A 19,202-nucleotide genomic window follows, 5' to 3' on the forward strand; every position below is an offset into this window, starting at 1 on the left:
AACCCCCAAACATTTTATATTGTTTTTTTTTCTAACACCCTAGAGAATAAAATGGCGGTCATTGAAATACTTTTTTTTCACACCGTATTTGCGCAGCGGTCTTACAAGCGCACTTATTTTGGAAAAAATTCACTTTTTGAATAAAAAAATAAGACAACAGTAAAATTAGCCCCATTTTTTTTTATATATGGTGAAAGATAACGGTACGCTGAGTAAATTGATACCCAACATGTCACGCTTCAAAATTGCGCCCGCTCGTGGAATGGCGTCAAACTTTTAGCCTCAAAAATCTCCATAAGCAATTAAAAAATTCTACAGGTTGCATTTTTTTGCGTTACAGAGGAGGTCTAGGGCTAGAATTATTGCTCTTGCTCTACCGATTGTGGCGATACCTCACATGTGTGGTTTGACCACCGTTTTCATATGCGGGCGCTACTCACGTATGCGCTCGCTTTTGTGCGCAAGCTCGTCGTGACGGGGTGTTTTTAAAAAAAACTTTTTTTTTCTTATTTATTTTAATTGATTTTATTTATTTTTACACTGTTTTAAAAAAATAAAAAAAATGGATCACTTTTATTCCTATTACAAGGAATGTAAACATCCCTTGTAATAGAAAAAAGCATGACATGTCCTCTTAAATATGAGATCTGGGGGGTCAAAAAGTCCTCAGATCTCATATTTGGACTAAAATGGCATAGAGATGAGTGGGGGCCATCTTAGCCTCACTCGTCTCCATACCCAGCTAGTGAAAGGACCCGATCGCCTCCGCCACTACCGACGGCTCCGGTAAGCGGCGGAAGGTGCGAGAGGAGGGGTGGCACCTCTCCTGCTGCCGATAGCAGTGATCTCGCAGCGAATCCGCCGCGGAGACCACCGTTATCGTACAGACGACCGGCGCCTGAAGAGATGGATATCTCAGTTGTGGCAGCAGCTGCTGCCGTTACCGAGATATCCCTCTTCAAAAAATAGGAAGCACATCGTCGTGCGCTGGTCGTTAAGTGGTTAATGAATGCGTTATCTTTGCAAAGAATACCCAATTATATGCAAGGAAGATTTAACCAATTCAAGGCCCGGACTTTTCGAGACAGATTGAGCTTTCTTTTGGTGGTATTTCATATTTTTAATTTTTTTTGCTAAATAAGGAAAACAAAACACACTTTAAACATTTCCAAATAAATAATTTTTCTTCAGAAATGTTGGCCAAAATATATTCTGCTACATTTCTTTGCTAAAAATTACCCAAATCAGAGTATATTATTTGGTATGTGCTAAAGTTATAGAGAAAACAAACTATGTTATGTACGGTATATTTGAAAATTGAGCAACCCTGAGGTACTTAAAATAAAGAAGGCCTTCGCGTTACTACCTATAGGTGGAAAACTACGAATAGGAAAAAATAGTGATAAACCTCATACAAAAGAAATATATATGAATAGATAAGTGATAAAATGAATAAAATTAAATACACTAAAACAAGTGTTTACAGCACTAAATGAATATGCACGTGCAAATTGCAAACAGGTGCTAATAACTGCAGCTGGACCTAATAGTATTCACATAATACCAAAAAATAAGAAATTAAATTCACAATGATCCTGCGCAAGTAAATGTGTAATAATAAATATATAAAGTGCTAAGTGCTAAAAAAGAATAAATGAATAATTAATATTAAAGAGAGCAGGCACAAAAATTGAGTCCATATAATAAGTCTTTAAATGTTTTTCAACGGCGCCAGAGGTATTCAGATAGATCCAAATCAGAGAAACAGCAGGTGAAAAAGTATTAATATAGCACGGAAAGATATGGGCTATCATAACTCTCACCTCCACGCCTTGAAAAGATAGCACATCAAGTACAGAAAATAGCCTCCGTTTTCTCCTTTACCACCAGGGGGTCTTCAATTGTAAATAACTCGAAAATTATGGCCATCCACACTGGGCCACCAGGGGGCCATTCATCCCTGTATCCACTGTATTGAAAACCAGGTAGCGACTTCCACGAGTAAATGCCACTCAATGAAAATATATAGGGAGAAGGAAAAGGCTCCAATAGTGTAGTATTTAGTAAAACGAATGGTTCAATTTATTAAAATAACAGTTAAACTCTCACATTTGATAAAAAAGTAAACAGCACATAAGGAAAATGGTGTCCTGGCGTCTTCCGCCAGTCTTACGTCACTTCCGGTATTACGTCACGGCCACTCCCTACGCGTTACGTCGATCACGTGACTTCCTCAGGTGATGCTCTCTATATATTTAATATTTAATATTAATTGTTCATTTATTCTTTTTTTTAGCACTTAGCACTTTATATATTTATTATTACACATTTACTTGTGCAGGATCATTATGAATTCATTTCAGCCCTGAGGTACTGACTTCCTATCTCGTTATTTGAAGCACTCAAATTTTTTTGGAAAGTAGACAGTCCAAGGTATTTAGTAAGAGGCATGGCAAGTTTTTTTGAACTTGTAACTTTTTGTCCCAGTTTTTTGGAAAATGAGAAAATGAAATAGTCAGTCTGACACACCGCACCAACGATCTTGGTAAACAGCCTCTGATGGTGGTTCTTTAACAAGTGATCAGCCGTGTCCAATCACGGCTGATCACGATGTAAACAGGAAGAGCCGTTGATCAGCTTTTCCTCACTCGTGTCTGACAGATATGAATAGAGGAGAGCCGATCGGCTGCTCTCCTGACAGGGGGCGTCTGTGCTGATTGTTGGATGCCCACCCAGGACCACCAGGATGCCGCCAGGACCACCAGGGATGGCTACCACACTGGACCACCAGGTATGCCCCTCTAGAACACCAGGGAAATGCCAATCAGTACCCAGGCAGCTGCCAATTAATGCTCATCCCAAATGCCTGCCAGTGCCATAATTGATGCCTAACAATGCCATCTATCAGTGCCGCATATCAGTGCCCATCAGTGCCAGTATCAGTGCCTATCAGTGCCCATCAGTGCCGCATATCAGAGCCCAGCAGTGCCACCTATCAGTGCCCAGCAGTGCTGCCTATCAGTGACACCCATAAGTACCCATCAGTGCAGCCTTTTAGTGCCCATCAGGGCCTACCAGTGACACCCATGAGTGCCCATCAGTGCTGCCTACCAGTGCCCATCAGTGCTGCCTATCAGTGCCCATCGTCAGTGCCACCTCAATGTTCCGCCTTATCAGTACCCAGTCAGTGAAGGAGAAAACTTACTTTATTTACAAAATTTTATAACATTAACATAAGAAAAAGGCTATTTTTTCACAATTTCACAATTTTAGATCTTTTTTTTATTTGTTTAGCCAAAAATAAAAAACATAGAGGTGATCAAATACCACCAAAAGAAAGCTATATTTATGGGAACAAAATTCTAAAAATTTTGTTTGGGTACAGTGTAGCATGACTGCACAATTTTTAATTTAAACAGTGACGGCGCAGAAATCTGAAAATTGGCCTGGGCAGGAAGGATGTAGATAAATCTTTACTAATGTAGAAGATCTGGATTAGAGAGTCTCATCACCAGCCAACATCCCGTCCTATGATGATCAATAATGGAGGTTCCTAACACAGTCCAAACAGATCAGAATCTTAGGTGAGGCTGGGGATACTCGGATGGGACTCTCCCTAATATTTCCCTTATCTCTCACATGTCATGTTGGAATGTTTTACATACGTGTCTCTGTACATGTCATTATGTACAATGACTTGTGATGACACATAGGCCGGGGATATCAGAAGAGAACTATTTATAAGGGGGAGATCACTATTCACCATTTGTTACCATGGAAGAAACTATTTCCCACGTTTCCAAATTAAACATTTACTCCGGGTAATTTCTCTTTTTTATATTTAAAAAAAAAAAAAATAATAAAATATTCCAACAACATTTGATCAACTTCAATAGTTGAAAAAAATGTTTTTTTATTTTTTTATAAAAATCTACATGAATCTAAACCTGACAAAATCCAATAAAATGTCAGCAGAGGGCATCTAGAGAATAAACTTTCCTCAGATCTCCATTCTTTGTTATTTTCACTTTTCTGTATTGTTGTGTCCATGTCTTTACTTTTTACCACTTTTCAGTCTCCAGGAAACTTTTAAATTCCAAACTTGAATTACTTTTCTTTTTTTAAGTTACGTAATTATCAGGAGGGAAAAGTTGTGTCTCTCTGAAGGATTCATGAATTCAGCTGATGATTTATTTTCTCTAAAGATTTGTTGGAGACAAGAAAAAAAAAAAAAAACGTTCCTTAGATAACTCCATTCATTAATATTATAACTTTTCTGTATTGTTTGGTCAGGGTCACTACTTTTTACCATTTTTAAAGGATAACTAAAGATTCATTAACAAAACAAACAAAAGAAAAAGCAAACATGTCATACTTACTTACTTACTTACTTACCTCCTCTATGCAGTTGGTTTTGCACAGAGTGGCCCCCGATCTTTCTCTTCTGGGGTCCCTCACCAGAGCTCCTGGCTCCTTCTCTTCTCGAGCTCCCCGTTGGACAGCCGCACTCTCTCAGGAGACTCATGCGTCTATTGCCACAGACAGTGTCAATAGATGCACGAGTACCATTGCCATTCCTCTGCCTCATCTAAGATTCTGATCTGTTTGGACTGTGCTAGGAACCTCCATTATTGGTCATCAGAGGATTGGATGTTGGCTGGTGATGAGCAGGACTCGGCCCCGCCCCTGCCTCCCGCATCATTGGATTTTGTTGACAGCAGCGGGAGCCAATGGCTACTCTGCTATCAATCTATCCAGTCAGGGCCCAAGACACCAGCTGGAGCTGGTGTGCTCATCCTCGAAAGACCGGATTCAGGTAAGTAAAAGGGGGGCTCCTGCATCACAGGATGCATTAAGGTGAAAAACCTTGAGGGTTTCACAACCCCTTTAAACTTTATATTTCAAACTTGGATACATTTTCATATACTTATGCCCCGTACACACGGTCGGACATTCCGACCACAAAATCCGTCTGATTTTTTCAGACGGATTTGGGCCGAAACTTGTGTTGCATACACAACGGTCACACAAAGTTGACGGAAAATCCGATCGCTCGGAACAAGGTGACGTTATACACGTACGACGGGACTACGTAGAGGCCAGTAGCCAATAGCTTTCGTCTCCAAATTTTTTTCTGAGCATGCGTGGCACTTTGTGCAGCAGAATTCTCTACACACGATCGGGAAAAGTCAGATTGGATTTTGTTGTCGGAAAATTTTAGATCCAGCTCTCAAACTTTTTCCGTCGGAAATTCAGACGGAAAAAGTTTGATAGAGCCCGTGCACGATCAGATTTTCAGACAACATAATGCGATCTGACTTTTTCCGTCTGAATTTCCGACCGTGTGTATGGGGTATTAGAGTTCTAAATTCTGTGATTTCCACTCCCTCCACCTAATACAAATAATACAAGTATTGCGATAACCACATGTGTCACATAACACTGAAAATTAGAAGTATACATAGATACAGAGCACACAAATGAAATACTGTATGTGACAAGTCAATGAGATAGAATTCAAATAAACAAACTCAGAAACATTAGATCATGCATAACCGTGTCAAATATTGTCCCAACAGTATAATGTGTAGACTTCTTCTATAGTAAGGTATACACCACATATTGATGATAGAGGAGAACGCGATACCCGTTGTCCAGTGATTCCACCACCTTGATGTCAACAGAGAATTCACCAGAGGATAATCACCTCTAGAGATCAAGAAGGTCATAAAAGCTTAAAACTGTCATCCACCATCTGATCTTCCCTTTTTTTAGATGTCCTCCATTCCAGCAACCACCGCTTAGAAGTGGGAGGATTTCACAGCACATAATATTACTTCCCCTTCAGCTTTATAACATCTCATCTTCACAACTCACCACTCTTAAGCAATGTCTAATAGAAAACTCCACATAGTGTAAAACCACATGGACTTTGATTGAAATATAAAAGGAGAGCGGGCATGTTTGGTGGACTTTGGGGCCCAGTGGCCTACTTAAAGTCATACAGGACCCTGGATCATTGCTGAATGGTCTTCAGCTTCTTCTGCCTGTGACCTGATCGCATGTACTGTACTTCCGTATCCAGACTTGTTGACTCTGCTTGCTCCTGAAACCCTGTCGCTGACTCAAGGTTGTGACTTGACTTTGTCTTCTGTTTGCTGTTCCGGTACCTCCTCTACCTCAGAAAATCGTATTATTTTAGTCTGTTATTTAGTCTGTTATTTGCACTACTGTTTCTTCCTTTCAGCTCCTGTGGTTGCTGAGCTATTGTAGGCACAGACAAGGGTTGACTAAGCCCTTGTACACACGGTTGGAGATTCCGATGGAATGTGTCCTATCGGACCATTTGGTCGGATGTTCCGACTGTGTGTGGTCTGCATCGCACTGTTTCCGTCGGAATATCCGTCGGACCCAATTTTCCAACTTGTTGGAAATATTTTCCGACAAACTGGTCCGATCGGACATACTCCGATCATGTGTAGAGAATTTTGATCGGACAAAGTGCCACGCATAGTCAGATAAAATTATTACACCAAAGCTATTGGCTACTAGCCTGAACGTAGTCCCATCGTAACGAAATAACGTCATCACGTTCTGAACGATCGGATTTTACGACAACTTGATCCGACCGTGTGTATGCAACAGTTTCGGACAAAATCTGTCAGACAAAATCCGTCGGACAAAATCCGTCGGACAAAATCCAACGGATTTGGTTGGCAGAATGTCCGACCGTGTGTACAAGGGCTTAGTATTACACTATCTGATCACTATTATCTGTGGAACCTGCTGTTACCTACAACCTCAGAGCAGTTTGGCCTTTTTGTCCCCACACCTGTTACTTTGGGGGAATTGCTGCAATTTTCTACATCACTCTAGTATGGTCAAAGAGATTATGTAAAAATATGTATAATATGTAATTACTGATCATATACATGTTTTTTTTTTTAAGATAGATCCTTGTGTAAATGTTTGCTATTTTAGTATACACTCATCTTGCTCCTGATGAAGCAAATTTACTCCAGGAAACATGTTGAGGACACCTGCCTATTTATAATCATATCTGTGACAAACACAAGTCCGACCACTGCCCTTTTCACCAACTTGTGACAAATGGCTGGTCAACCTCACACCACGCTGTCACTAATACACAACAATGACTCTCTCAGCCTCACCCAGCACTGATTCTCCAGCTTGCGGGACCACAAGCTAAGTGCCAACAGACTAACAGGGATTGTCACTGGGTTTAATTAACTAAGAAATTAACCCTTTCAAACCTCAAACTGCCTCCAGATAGCTTTGGGCCTATTATCCATTCACAATAACAGCAATGACAAATATGAATCGAAATAAACATCTGTACACACACTGTCATCACAAACAGGTATATCCAGGGATTTACCATGTAGTAGTGCTCTTCAAGAGACAGGGATCTTTATGTTTGTGTTAGGGCATTAGAGACACTTTTAAAAATATTATTTAATAATGAAAATTTAAAGACGGTGCAAATAGAATATTTACAGGAAAAGGGTATTACAAAGATGCAAAGAGACAACAATGCAACAGAAAGACCAAAAGGGGTGAGAAATAAAAATACTGAAAAAGTCGTGGTTTGCAAAGTCCAATGAATAAGCAAGACAGACAATGGCTCTCAGAAGTCCTGTTGGGTGTTCCTTGATTTGATGTTAAACAAGAGATTCCAACTGTGGCTGTAGTCCGGTTTTTCTGTACCTCAAGGGGATGTTGACAGAAATGACTTGACCAATCAGGAGGCTGAGGCTGGCCATGGGATGTCTCTGTGTTTAGGATCAGGCCATAGAGCCAGTTTTTTATCGGTATAGATATCTTTGAATGCCTACAGTTCCTTGCAAAAGCATTCGCCCCCTTGGCTTTTTACCTATTTTGTTACATCACAGCCTTTAGTTCAATGTTTTTTTTTTATTTGAATTATATGTGATGGACCAGAACACAATAGTCTAAGTTGGTAAAGTAAAATTATGTACATAAAACTATTTTTCAGCAATAAAAAATGATAATTGGCATGTGCGTATGTATTCACTTCCTTTGTTATGGACCCCATAAAAAGCTCTGGTGCAACCAACTACCTTCAAAAGTCACATAGTTAGTGAAATGATGTCCACCTGTGTGCAATCTAAGTGTCACATGACCTGTCATTACATAGACACACCTTTTTGAAAGGCCCCAGAGGCTGCAACACCTAAGCAAGAGGCACCACTAACCCAACACTTCCATGAAGACCAAGGAACTCTACAAACAAGTCAGGGACAATGTTGTTGAGAAGTACAAGTCAGGGTTAGGTTATAAATAAATATCCAAATCTTTGATGATCCTTAGGAGCACCATCAAATCTATCATAACCAAATGGAAAGAACATGGCACAACAGCAAACCTGCCAAGAGAGGACCGCACACCAAAACTCACGGACCTGGCAAAAAGAGGGCATTAATCAGAGAGGCAGCACAGAGACCTAAGGCAACCCTGGAGAAGCTGCAGAGTTCCACAGCAGAGACTGGAGTATCTGTACATAGGGTGACAATAAGCCGTACGCTCCATAGAGTTGGGCTTTATGACAGAGTGGCCAGAAGAAAGCCATTATTTCCAGTAAAAAACAAAATGGCACGTTTTGAGTTTGCGAAAAGGCATGTGGGACACTCCCAAAATGTATGGAGGAAGGTGCTCTGGTCTGATGAGACTAAAATGGAACTTTCTGGCCATCAAAGAAAATGCTATGTCTGGCACAAATCCAACACATGACATCACTCAAAGAACCACATAATGCTGTGGGGATGTTTTTCAGCAGTCGAGACTGGGAAACCGGTCAGAGTTGAGGGAAAGATGGATGGTGCTAAATACAGGGATATTCTTGAGCAAAGCCTGTAGCACTCTGTGTGTGATTTGAGGCTAGGACAGAGGTTCACCTTCCAGTAGGACAATGACCCCAAACACACTGCTAAAGCAACACTTGAGTGGTTTAAGGGGAATGTAAATATGTTGGAATGGTTTAGTCAAAGCCCAGACCTCAATCCAATAGAAAATCTGTGGTCAGACTTAAAGATTACTGTTCACAAGCACAAACCATCCAACTTGAAGGAGCTGGAGCAGTTTGGCAAGGGGAAATGGGCAAAAATCCCAGTGGTGAGATGTGGCAAGCTCATAGAGACTTATCCACAGCGGCTTGGAGCTGTGATAGCCGCAAAAGGTGGCTCTGCAAAGTATTAACTTTAGGGGGTGAATATTTATTGCACATTGACTTTTTATGTTATTTTTGTCCTATTTGTTGTTTGCTTCACAATCAAAAAAAAACATCTTCAAATTTGTGGGCATGTTCTGTAAATTAAATGATGCAAATCCTATAACAATCCATGCTAATTTCTGGTTGTGAGGCAAAAAAACACAAAAAATGCCAAGGGGGGCGAATACCTTTGCAAGACACTGTACATGTTACAGTCTGCTAATGTGCATATTATTGTCCAGCATTGAATTGCCTTTGGAATGAATATTGATGTGACAAGTTCTGGATGCCCAGTTCACCTAGGAGAGGAATCGGGCCGGTCCTGCTCCTGGTACTCCTAGGGTAGCAGTGCTTGGGCTAAAAGAATTACTAATTAACTGAGGCAGATAAATATGTCCTTATTTTGGCTGTACTGCTATTATTTCAGAAGTTATGAAAGACACTGGGATTATAGCTTCAACCAAAAAAAAAAGAGTTTTAATATTCTTTCCACATTTTCCAAAAACTTGTGGAAAAAATGACATGTTCAAAAGTCTCACAATGCCTCATAGAATATACATTGGAGTGTTTGCTTTCCAAAATGGGCCTATTTTGTGGGTGTTTTCATTGTCCTGGTGCTCCAGGGTCTTCAAACTTGTGATAGGTTGTCAGGAAACGATATGTGTAATTTACGGTATGCTCCTAGAACACCCGATGGTGCTCCCTGCATGTTGGGCCTCTCTATGCGGCTAGGCTGTGTAAAAGTTTCACACATGTGGTATCGCCATACTCAGAAGGAGTAGCAGAATGTATTTTGGGGTGTAGTTGCAAGTATGCCTATACAGTATGTGAGAAATAACTTGGTAATATGACACCTTTGTGAAAAAATACATCTTAATTTTGCAAAAAATTGTGGGAAAAAATTACAAATTCAAAAGACTCACTATGCCTCTTACTAAATACCTTGGAACGCCTACTTTCTAAAAAGGGGTCATTTGAGGTGTATTTGTACTTTCTTGGCTTGTTATTTTCTCAAGAAATGAGATAGGCCGTCAGTACATTAGGTTTGATCAATTTTCAGTGATTGGCACCATAGGTTGTAGACTCTATAACTTTCACAAAGACCAAATAATATATATTTATTTGGGTTATTTTTATTTATTTTAGTTACTTTAGTTATTTTAACCCCTACCTTTATCTTTTGGCCAAAATGTATAAAGAAAAATTACTAATTTGCAAAATTTTTTTTTTTTTTTTTCAATATGGATTTTATTAGTTTTTTTTTTCAGTGATACAATGATAAAGTCATAACGTAATACACTTATGTGAATATACAAAGACTGTCACATAATATATGATCTAATTTAGGCAATATTTATACTTTAGTAGATATACATATGGCATTAAATTGGACATTTGCATAACTAAAGAAGGGGGAGGGTGTAGTACTTAACAACTAAAGTGGAAGGGGGAAGGGAATAAGGTATGGGAGGGGGATGTTAGGGGGGGGGAGCATTCTGAAAGTTATGCATAGTGCAGTACATATATATATATATATTACTTATTTGCTGTAATTGGTATGTGTGTGACCTGCACACCATACTTTAGTATGTTACTACAGTTGTCTTACAAAGGGTAGGGAAGTGGGGTTGGGTGCGTGTGGCTATGTGGTAACAGGTTTAGTTTGTAGACAAGGCTACTAGAGACTTGATGTGAGTGGATGGGTTCTATTTGTGTAGTTAACTTTCGTGCACATGTAATATTGGGTCGTGTATGAAAGGATTTCCTTAGTTGTGAGATAACATGTCTATTATAATGTCATTATATGCTTCATCCGGGGGTATCTTGCGACTTGAGCGCGGTCGTGTATTTTGTGGACATTGGTCTGTTTGGGTTCGTTGCTTTAGCTGCACATCTTTTGAGTGTATTCTATAGTGGATTTGAAATGGTTCCAGCAAGCCCAGCGTGTGGAGAATTTGTGTGGGGCGTTTCGTGAGATTGATATGAGTTCTTCCATTTCTGCTATTTTGTTTATTCTTTTGTACCAGTCAGCGATGGAGGGTATTTTAGGTGTTCCCCATAGAGGGGGTATACACATTTTGGCTGCATTGACAAGCATCACAGCTAATGATTTGAGGTATGAAGTTTTGTTTGGGTTCTGGAGGTGTAAAAGATATTGTGCAGGTGAGTAATCTAGCACATCTGTGGTAATATTCTTGATGTGTTTATGGACTTGAGTCCAAAAGGTTTGGATGAGCGGACATGTCCACCAAATCTGTAAAAGGTCACCTGGTGTCTCTTGACACCGCCAGCATGTGTTTGCAAAATTTATAACTGAAACGAAGAAAAGTGCATTTAGTTCCAACATTTTCGGGTCTTTTTTCATTTATAGCACAAAAAAAATAAAAAAAATGTAGTGATGATTAAATACAACAAAAAGAAAGCTCTATTTGTGTGAAAAAATAAAAAAATGACAAAAATGTCATATGGGTATAGGATTGATCAATATACAAATATATACACCATGATTTTCAGGTAACAGAATAAATGTTGGCCTAAATTTATATAGAAAAATTATTTATTTGCAACGTTTTATAACTAATTGTAATATTGTTTCATTTATATAGCATATTGTTGTTTAGACACCAGTTAAATAAAGATCTGTCTAAAATTAAAAAAATATATATAAAAATAAAAAAAATTAGTACAGTGTTGTAATTGTCATTCAAAGTGAGACACTTTGACAAAAGTAAAAATATTCCCAAAAAATTTGATTTGCAGTTAACTTTAAACTTTTTAAAAAGTCTGATATAAATCCAAAAAAATGGCAGCAGAGGGCAGCTGAAGAATAAGCTTTCCTCAGATCTCTCCAATCTTTTATTTTAGCTTTTCTGCATTTTATTTGGTCAGTTATTTCACTTTTTACCACTTTAGAGTCTCACTTTGAAACTTTTCGATTTCAAACTTTCAACCGTTTTCTTTTTATTAAAGTTATTTAATTATCAGTAGAGAAAAATGTTATCTCTCTGAAGGATACATGAATTCAGCTGATGATTTATTTTCTGTAGAAGCTCATTGGAGCAAAGTTTTAGCTGAATCTCACATGAACACCGAGCCAGTCTACACTCCTGTGTGCTCCGGGGATGCCAGGGGAGATTTCGTTATTATAAATATATGAATGTGTGGAGAATGAAATTGTATTGTGACCAGAAATGTCAAATACCTCGTCTGTTAATTGAATTTACCTTTCCTCAGCAAAATCTCTCCATCAGACTTCTAGCACTGAGCTGTTCCTTCCAGAGAGGTCTCCCCTCCCCCCCTCTTCTATCAGAATTTACCTCTGGTGGGGGAGGACCACTGACAAAATCTGGGCTAGGAGCTGAAACAAGGAAAAAAAATCTTAATTTTACCAGTCTGGCCATTCACAGGTATTTATTTCCTTCTTTATTTGTATTACAGGTATGGTACATTTCAGTCATTGTTTTATTTGTAGAACCCAGCTCATCCCAGTTGTAGTAATTTTTTTTTTATATTTTTGGTAACAGAATTTGTTTGCATATAAAGTAAGTTTGAATAGGGAAAAATAAATAAATCAATAAATAAATAATATATATATATATATATATATATATATATATATATATATATATATATATATATATATATATATATATATATACATATACATATATATATATATATATAAATATATATATATATATATATATATATATATATTTTTTTTTTAATATATTTTTATATATATATATATATATATATATTATACATCTACTGTATCCATTTTACATAATAGATGACACTGATCATATTGATTTATTCTTCTTTTTCTTGTTTCAAATATTATGTATTTAGGTAAAGAATCACATTTTATTCTATATACAAGATGATGAATATGATACTGTTGTCACTGTCTACACATTGGATGCTCATGTGTTTCTTTGATTAATAGAGCATAAATTAATAATCTATGAAATGTTTATTTAAGGCCATTTTAATTTCTCATCTGGTTGTTTCCTGTGATTGATATTTCATGGATTATGTTAATAAAGAGCTAACTATTAATACATTTAAAGAAATCATGTCACTTTAATAATTATTATATTTATTATCATTATTAATATGTACTGTATATTTATTATCTTCATACTGTAGCTGTGTTACAATAATTATCAATACATTTAAAGACGTTCTGTTACTCCCTGATTTATTGTTCATTTTAATTATATTCCTATTTAGTTATCGGAGTATTTCTTTGTATTTGTACAGCTTTGTAGAGGCCGGCTCCTTAGTTACAATGATAATTATGAATAAAGCCCTGTACACACAGTCAGACTTTTAGTCGTAAAATGTGCGATCGGATCGTGTTGTCGGAAAATCCGATCGTGTGTGTGGGCTCCATCGGACTTTTACCATCGGAATTTCCAACACACAAAGTTTGAGAGCTGGATCTAAAATTTTCCAGCAACAAAATCCGATCGTTTAAATTCCGATCATGTGTAGGCAATTCCGATGGACAAAATGACACGCATGCTCGGAATTAATTACGAGACGAAAGCTATTGGCTACTGGCCCCGTTTATAGTCCCGTCATATGAGTTCTAGATCACCGCGTTCAGAACGATCGGATTTTCTGACAACTTTGTTGCCACCGTGTGTATGCAAGACAAGTTTGGGCCAAAATCCGTCGGAAAAAATCCGACGGATTTTGACGTCAGAATGTCCGACCGTGTGTACAGGTCATTACACTTCAGATTACAAACATTGATAAATGCTATTTCAGAAATTCGAAAATGAAAGGGAACCTGTCATGGGAGAATATTGGCAGCTGCCATTGCTAAGCTCCACTTTAAGAATGTTAGTTCCTTAGAGTGGGTAAATATGAAGCCCTATGGGCATCAGTCGTGACAAATTTCCTCCCACCTAATTTCGACAAGTCCCTATTGCTCCCATGATCAGCAACTTCCTGGAATTTTCTAAACATTACATTTTAGGTCTCCTCTAGAGGTAACCGTGTTTCCTCGCCCTCTCCCCTCCTCTCTCTTCTCTCAGCTTTCCCTCACTCTTATATCTCTTCTCTCCTTGCTTTTCTGAACCAAAACCTGCATGCATTATGGCAGAAAACCTCCTCTTTTTCTTTTCGTCTCCTTTTTTTACATATAAGGCTTCATTATTCACGATCTGACGGGGTAAATTCACCCCTCTCTTCCCTATATCAGGGAAATGTCAAACCCCAATCCACGGGAGTATTAACTCTATTATTACCGCTCTATGTAAAATGCCTCCTTCATTTTATCTTACCAAACCCTGACTTATGCCGCGTACACACGACTGGACTTTCCGGCAGAAAAGGTCCAATGGTCTTCGTGAAGGAGTTTCCGAATGAACGGACTTGGCCACACACGAATGGAAAGTCCGTTGGAAAGTGTGTTCATTTTGAACGTGATAACGTACGACGGGACTAGATAATAAACTTGTGCACAATGGAAAATTTCATTTAGTTTTGGTTCGTTGTCATTCGTAAAATACATCATTTCGTTCTGTTATATTCGTTATGTTACTTTAATAAGTTTTTCGGATAATTCGTTATTATTCGTAGCGTGTCGAATTCATTCGTTCGTATTCGTTGAAATTCGCTATTTATGTATGTATAGACATTCGTGATAATGATTCGTAGTTTGGAAAGTCGTTTGTTTATTGAATCTTTTAACACACAATGACAACGTCTCTTCTCCTCGGCTCCAATACAATACAACACCCTTCTAACTCAGTTCTCAGCAATGCACTTTGCCAGTAATCCATCCTCCGGCACAAAATTAATTAGCTGATTGGACTATAAGATTTACTTTGAGCTGACCTTTTGTTTCATTAGATCTTTAAAGAATTACCGAATCATGTCCAATTCATTCGAATTCATTCGTTATATTTCTTTCGTATTCGTTGTAATTCGTTATTTTTTTATTCGGACATTTGGATGCATCCGAATGTCCGAAAGATGCAAAATTCGGCCGAATTTCGATTCGTTAAGAAACTAATTGCACAAGTCTACTAGATAAGGCAGTTCAATAGCCAGTAGCCAATAGCTGCCCTTGCGTCGTACCAGCATACAGATGAATGGTTTTCCCTATAGGAATTGATTCCGTGGGAAAGATTTGAAACATGTTCTATTTCTAGGTCCATCTGAATTTTTTTTTAGAAAAATGATCGGATTATCCCACACACGATCGGAACATTCCGTCGGATCTTTTCTGCCGGAAAGTCCGGTCGTGTGGCATAATTCTCTAAAATGTTTAAATATAGCCTACACATCTTAAATTTGTATGACTTTATCCGACTGTCATTGAGATCCATCCAGATCTCTTTACTGTAACCAACCTTTTGGTTCATGTCACTGCTGCGATTGGCTGCCACGGTGGTCACATGATTGGAGAACTCCCGATCAAAAGCAGCGATTGGGAGGTTTCCGCTAGCCGCCGGGAGCGTGTACAGCATGTGCTCTTGGCACAGCTTTATTGGCACTATTGCACGTAAATGCAGTATGTGGCCCCTCTGCACCAAGGCCTGGCAGCCACATATTTGGAGCGTTCCCGGCGCCAACAGGTTAAGAGTTGTAGAAAAATGTGAATTGTGTTTTATTTATAGCCTTTCTCTATGGTTTTACATGAAATTGTAAAAGAAAAACTAAATTTAGGAAAAGCTTTATGCAAGTTTCTGATTTTTATAGTGTTTTGGATTTCAGAGTAAGATATCAGATTATATATACATGACGTTTTATTACAATGAGAAATCAGTCAATACTAAATGAATTATTTCTCTCTGGATTGTCTGACCTTCCAGATCTTCAGCTTCCTCTATTTCTCTTCTTCCTTCTCATCTACCTTCTGACCTTCATCTGGAATTTGCTGACCATTGTCCTCATAGTCACCGACTCTCACCTCCATAGTCCTATGTATTTCTTCCTTGGGAACCTGGCCGGTTTGGACATCTGTTATTCTTCACTAACCGTCCCAAGAATGTTATTTGACCTTCACACCAAGACAAGAAAAATTTCCATAAAGGAGTGTATAACCCAGCTATTCTTCTTTTTATTCTTTGCTGGTTGTGAAGATTGGCTGTTGGCTGTCATGTCCTATGATCGATATATTGCCATTTGTCAGCCATTACATTACACACAGATGATGAGTTGGAAAGTGTGCATACAGTTGATGTCCATTGTGTGTTTTCTCAGCTTTGCCCATTCTTTTGTTCATACACTTTTTGCCTTCAAATTAACATTTTGCAGATCAGATATTATAGAAAGCTTCTTCTGTGACCTTCCACAGTTGTTTCATATTTCCTGCAGTGACATCTTCATCAATAGTCTACTTGTCTTCCTCTTGGGTGGCATCCTTGGAGGTGGATCTCTAATAATGATCATCCTGTCCTATGTCTATATATTCACAACTGTTCTTAAAATCCAAGCTAAGGGCAATAGAAGTAAAGTTTTCTCTACTTGTAACTCTCACCTGACATTGTTGTTTATGTATTATGGCTCTGCACTGTTCAATTATTTTTGGCAAAGTGCTGGTCATCATTTTTTTGGTGACAAAGTGCTGTCCATGTTTTACGCTGTGTTTCTTCCTCTCCTCAATCCTCTCATTTACAGTCTGAGGAACCAGGATTTTAGAACAGCATTTCAAAGTGTTTTCAGGAAGAACTTCCCACAAAAATAGAGATAAAGAAAGACACAAAAATACCTTCCTATGACCTATACAAGAAATCCTTTGAACAGCTATTTATTTTAATGTGCATCTCTTATCATATTTTTATTTTTTATTTGAATAGAGTAGGGATTTCGCTCATTTACCGCAAGGCAAACAAGGTGTTTTTTTAGGGAGGAGGCGCTGCCCCCAGACAGAAGGGGCACTACGAGCAGTGGCATCGGTGTGTGGGGTGTGAACCACACCTGGGTGGCACTCACCAGAGGGGGGACACCAGGGGTGGCTGTGAACTGACCGTTCAGTGACAGGGGAGTAAAGCAGAAGCGGGAGGCGGCGATGGCTTCAGAGTTGGATCCTGGAAGTAGCTCACTTGGCAGAGCAGGTCAGAGCCCTGGGCTGTGATTGTGCCTCGGCAGCCGGGCTACACAAAGCTCATAAAAAGAGTCAGCAGGCTGTGGGAAGGAGAGCGACGGGTGTCATTTTTTTTCAGGGAATGGGTAAGTTTCCTGGGGTAGTATAGGGGGATAAGGAAGCTCCTCCCTCTCTCACCCCCTCTCTCTCGCCCACCTCTTGCCTCTCCCTTTCTCTCTCACCCCCTCTCTCTTCCCCCTCCTCTTCTCCCCTCTCTCTCAAACACCCCTCTCTCTCCCCCACCTTTTGCCTCCACTTTCTCTTTTAACCCCTTTCTCTCTCTCCCTCTTCTTCTCCACTCTCTCTCACTCTCCCTCTCTCTCACACACCCCTCTCTCTCCCCCACATCTTGCCTCCCCTTTATCTCTCACCTCCCTCTCCCCTCCCTCTCCCCCTCCTCTTCTCCCTTATCTCTCTCAACCCCTCTCTCTCTCACACTCTCTCTATCTCTCACCCCCACCTTGGAATAGGTGGAGCATAAAAAGGAAGGGGGGGTTTACATGCAAAGGGGTGGATCTTAAACAGGAAGGGGTGGGGCAAGTTTAGATCAGGGGGACCTGATTTTAGTCTTGCCTAGGGCAGCACAAATCCAAAATACACCACTGCTTTCACTGCCTGCGCTCCACTTTAAAATTTTAGCAATTTTTTCCATTGTTTTTTATTTTTCCCTTACAACTTGCAGAGTTTGTGAAAATCCCCATGAACCATTTTACATTTTCTGAAATCATAGGACCAGTAGAATAAAAACGATACTCAAAAATCCTTATTTGCGGATACAAGCACAGTAAAACTTACCAAATTCCTGCTAAATTCGAACTAAATATAAAAGCTAAACTGTATTGATTTATCAAATTACAACCATTTGTACATTTAAAATGATGTCTTTTTGAGAAATGGTAAAAACTGATGGGGGGGGAGCAAAACTGTAAATAAACATTTACTCAAAAAATCCGAGGTTATAGTTTTTCAATTACAGCTTTCAGAATTTGTAATAGACACCCCCCTCCACCCAAAACCATATATTTTCTGAACGCACATGACCTGTAGAAAAAAAAAAAGTGCTACTCTTTTTTTTAAGGCCCTGCAATAGTTGTGCAAATCTTAATCAAAATGCTATTTTCACAAAAAATACACTAAATCATTATTAGTGCACAGAAACATAACATAACTTATGCAATTGCTACTAAATACTAAGGCCTTGTTCACATGTGGCGTACTAAAGTGTAAGCTCATGTAGAGCCGTGTTTACCTGCACAGGGATGTCCAGGTGTTCCATGCATCCCAGTGCAGGCACTCCCATTCGTGTCAGTTGGGATGCATAGAGACTCCTATTCATTTATTCACAGCATCGCCCCCATCTACATCACCAACCTCTTCTATCACCCAAATCGTCCCCTCCACTCTTCCCAGAACCTCCTGCTCTCTAGGCTCCCTTGTTACCTCCTCCCATGCTTGCCTTCAGGACTTCCCCAGAGCCTCTCCCATCCTCTGGAACTCCCTGCCCCAGTCTGTCCGATCAGCCCCCAACCTGTCCACCTTTAGGGGATCCCTGAAAACTCATTTATTCAGGGAAGCCTATCCCACACCCACCTAACAACAACTGTCCCCGAGCCACCCCCATCAAATCATTCTCTGCAGCTATTACCTTTTGTACCACCACCCCCTCCCTTTAGAATGTAAGCTCTACGAGCCGGGCCATCCTGTACTTTTTGTATTGAACTGTACTGCAATTGTGTTGACCCTCCTATACATTGTAAAGCGCTGCGTAAACTGTTGGTGCTATATAAATTGTGTATAATAATAATAGAAATTCATAAACTGATACATGGTAAACACTGTTTACTA

General features: G+C 39.2%; 1 protein-coding gene across 2 annotated transcripts; it reads left to right on the top strand.

The window, feature by feature from the left end:
* The first annotated feature begins 12,376 nt into the window (after positions 1-12,376).
* Positions 12,377-18,466, top strand: LOC143923332 (olfactory receptor 8G17-like). Of its 2 annotated transcripts, none has more exons than XR_013261716.1 (2): positions 12,377-12,657; positions 16,084-16,226. XR_013261716.1 is itself a non-coding variant. In XM_077446946.1 (2 exons), the coding sequence occupies exon 2, from the start codon at positions 16,026-16,028 to the stop codon at positions 16,956-16,958; it is 933 nt and encodes a 310-aa protein (XP_077303072.1). In that variant the 5' UTR covers positions 12,410-12,657; positions 15,986-16,025; the 3' UTR covers positions 16,959-18,466. The 2 variants fall into 2 exon arrangements, 1 of the variants encoding a protein (XP_077303072.1); XM_077446946.1 differs by having other exon boundaries at positions 12,410-12,657; positions 15,986-18,466.
* Positions 18,467-19,202: the final 736 nt, after the last annotated feature.

Source organism: Lithobates pipiens, unplaced genomic scaffold (genome assembly GCF_037356315.1).
Source record: "Lithobates pipiens isolate NorthernLeopardFrog02 unplaced genomic scaffold, aLitPip1_a1.2 Scaffold_22, whole genome shotgun sequence".
NCBI lineage: Eukaryota > Metazoa > Chordata > Amphibia > Anura > Ranidae > Lithobates > Lithobates pipiens.

Bases quoted from the DNA above. Each gene is read 5' to 3' on its own strand.
- LOC143923332 (XM_077446946.1), top strand. From the start codon at position 16,026: ATGAGAAATCAGTCAATACTAAATGAATTATTTCTCTCTGGATTGTCT.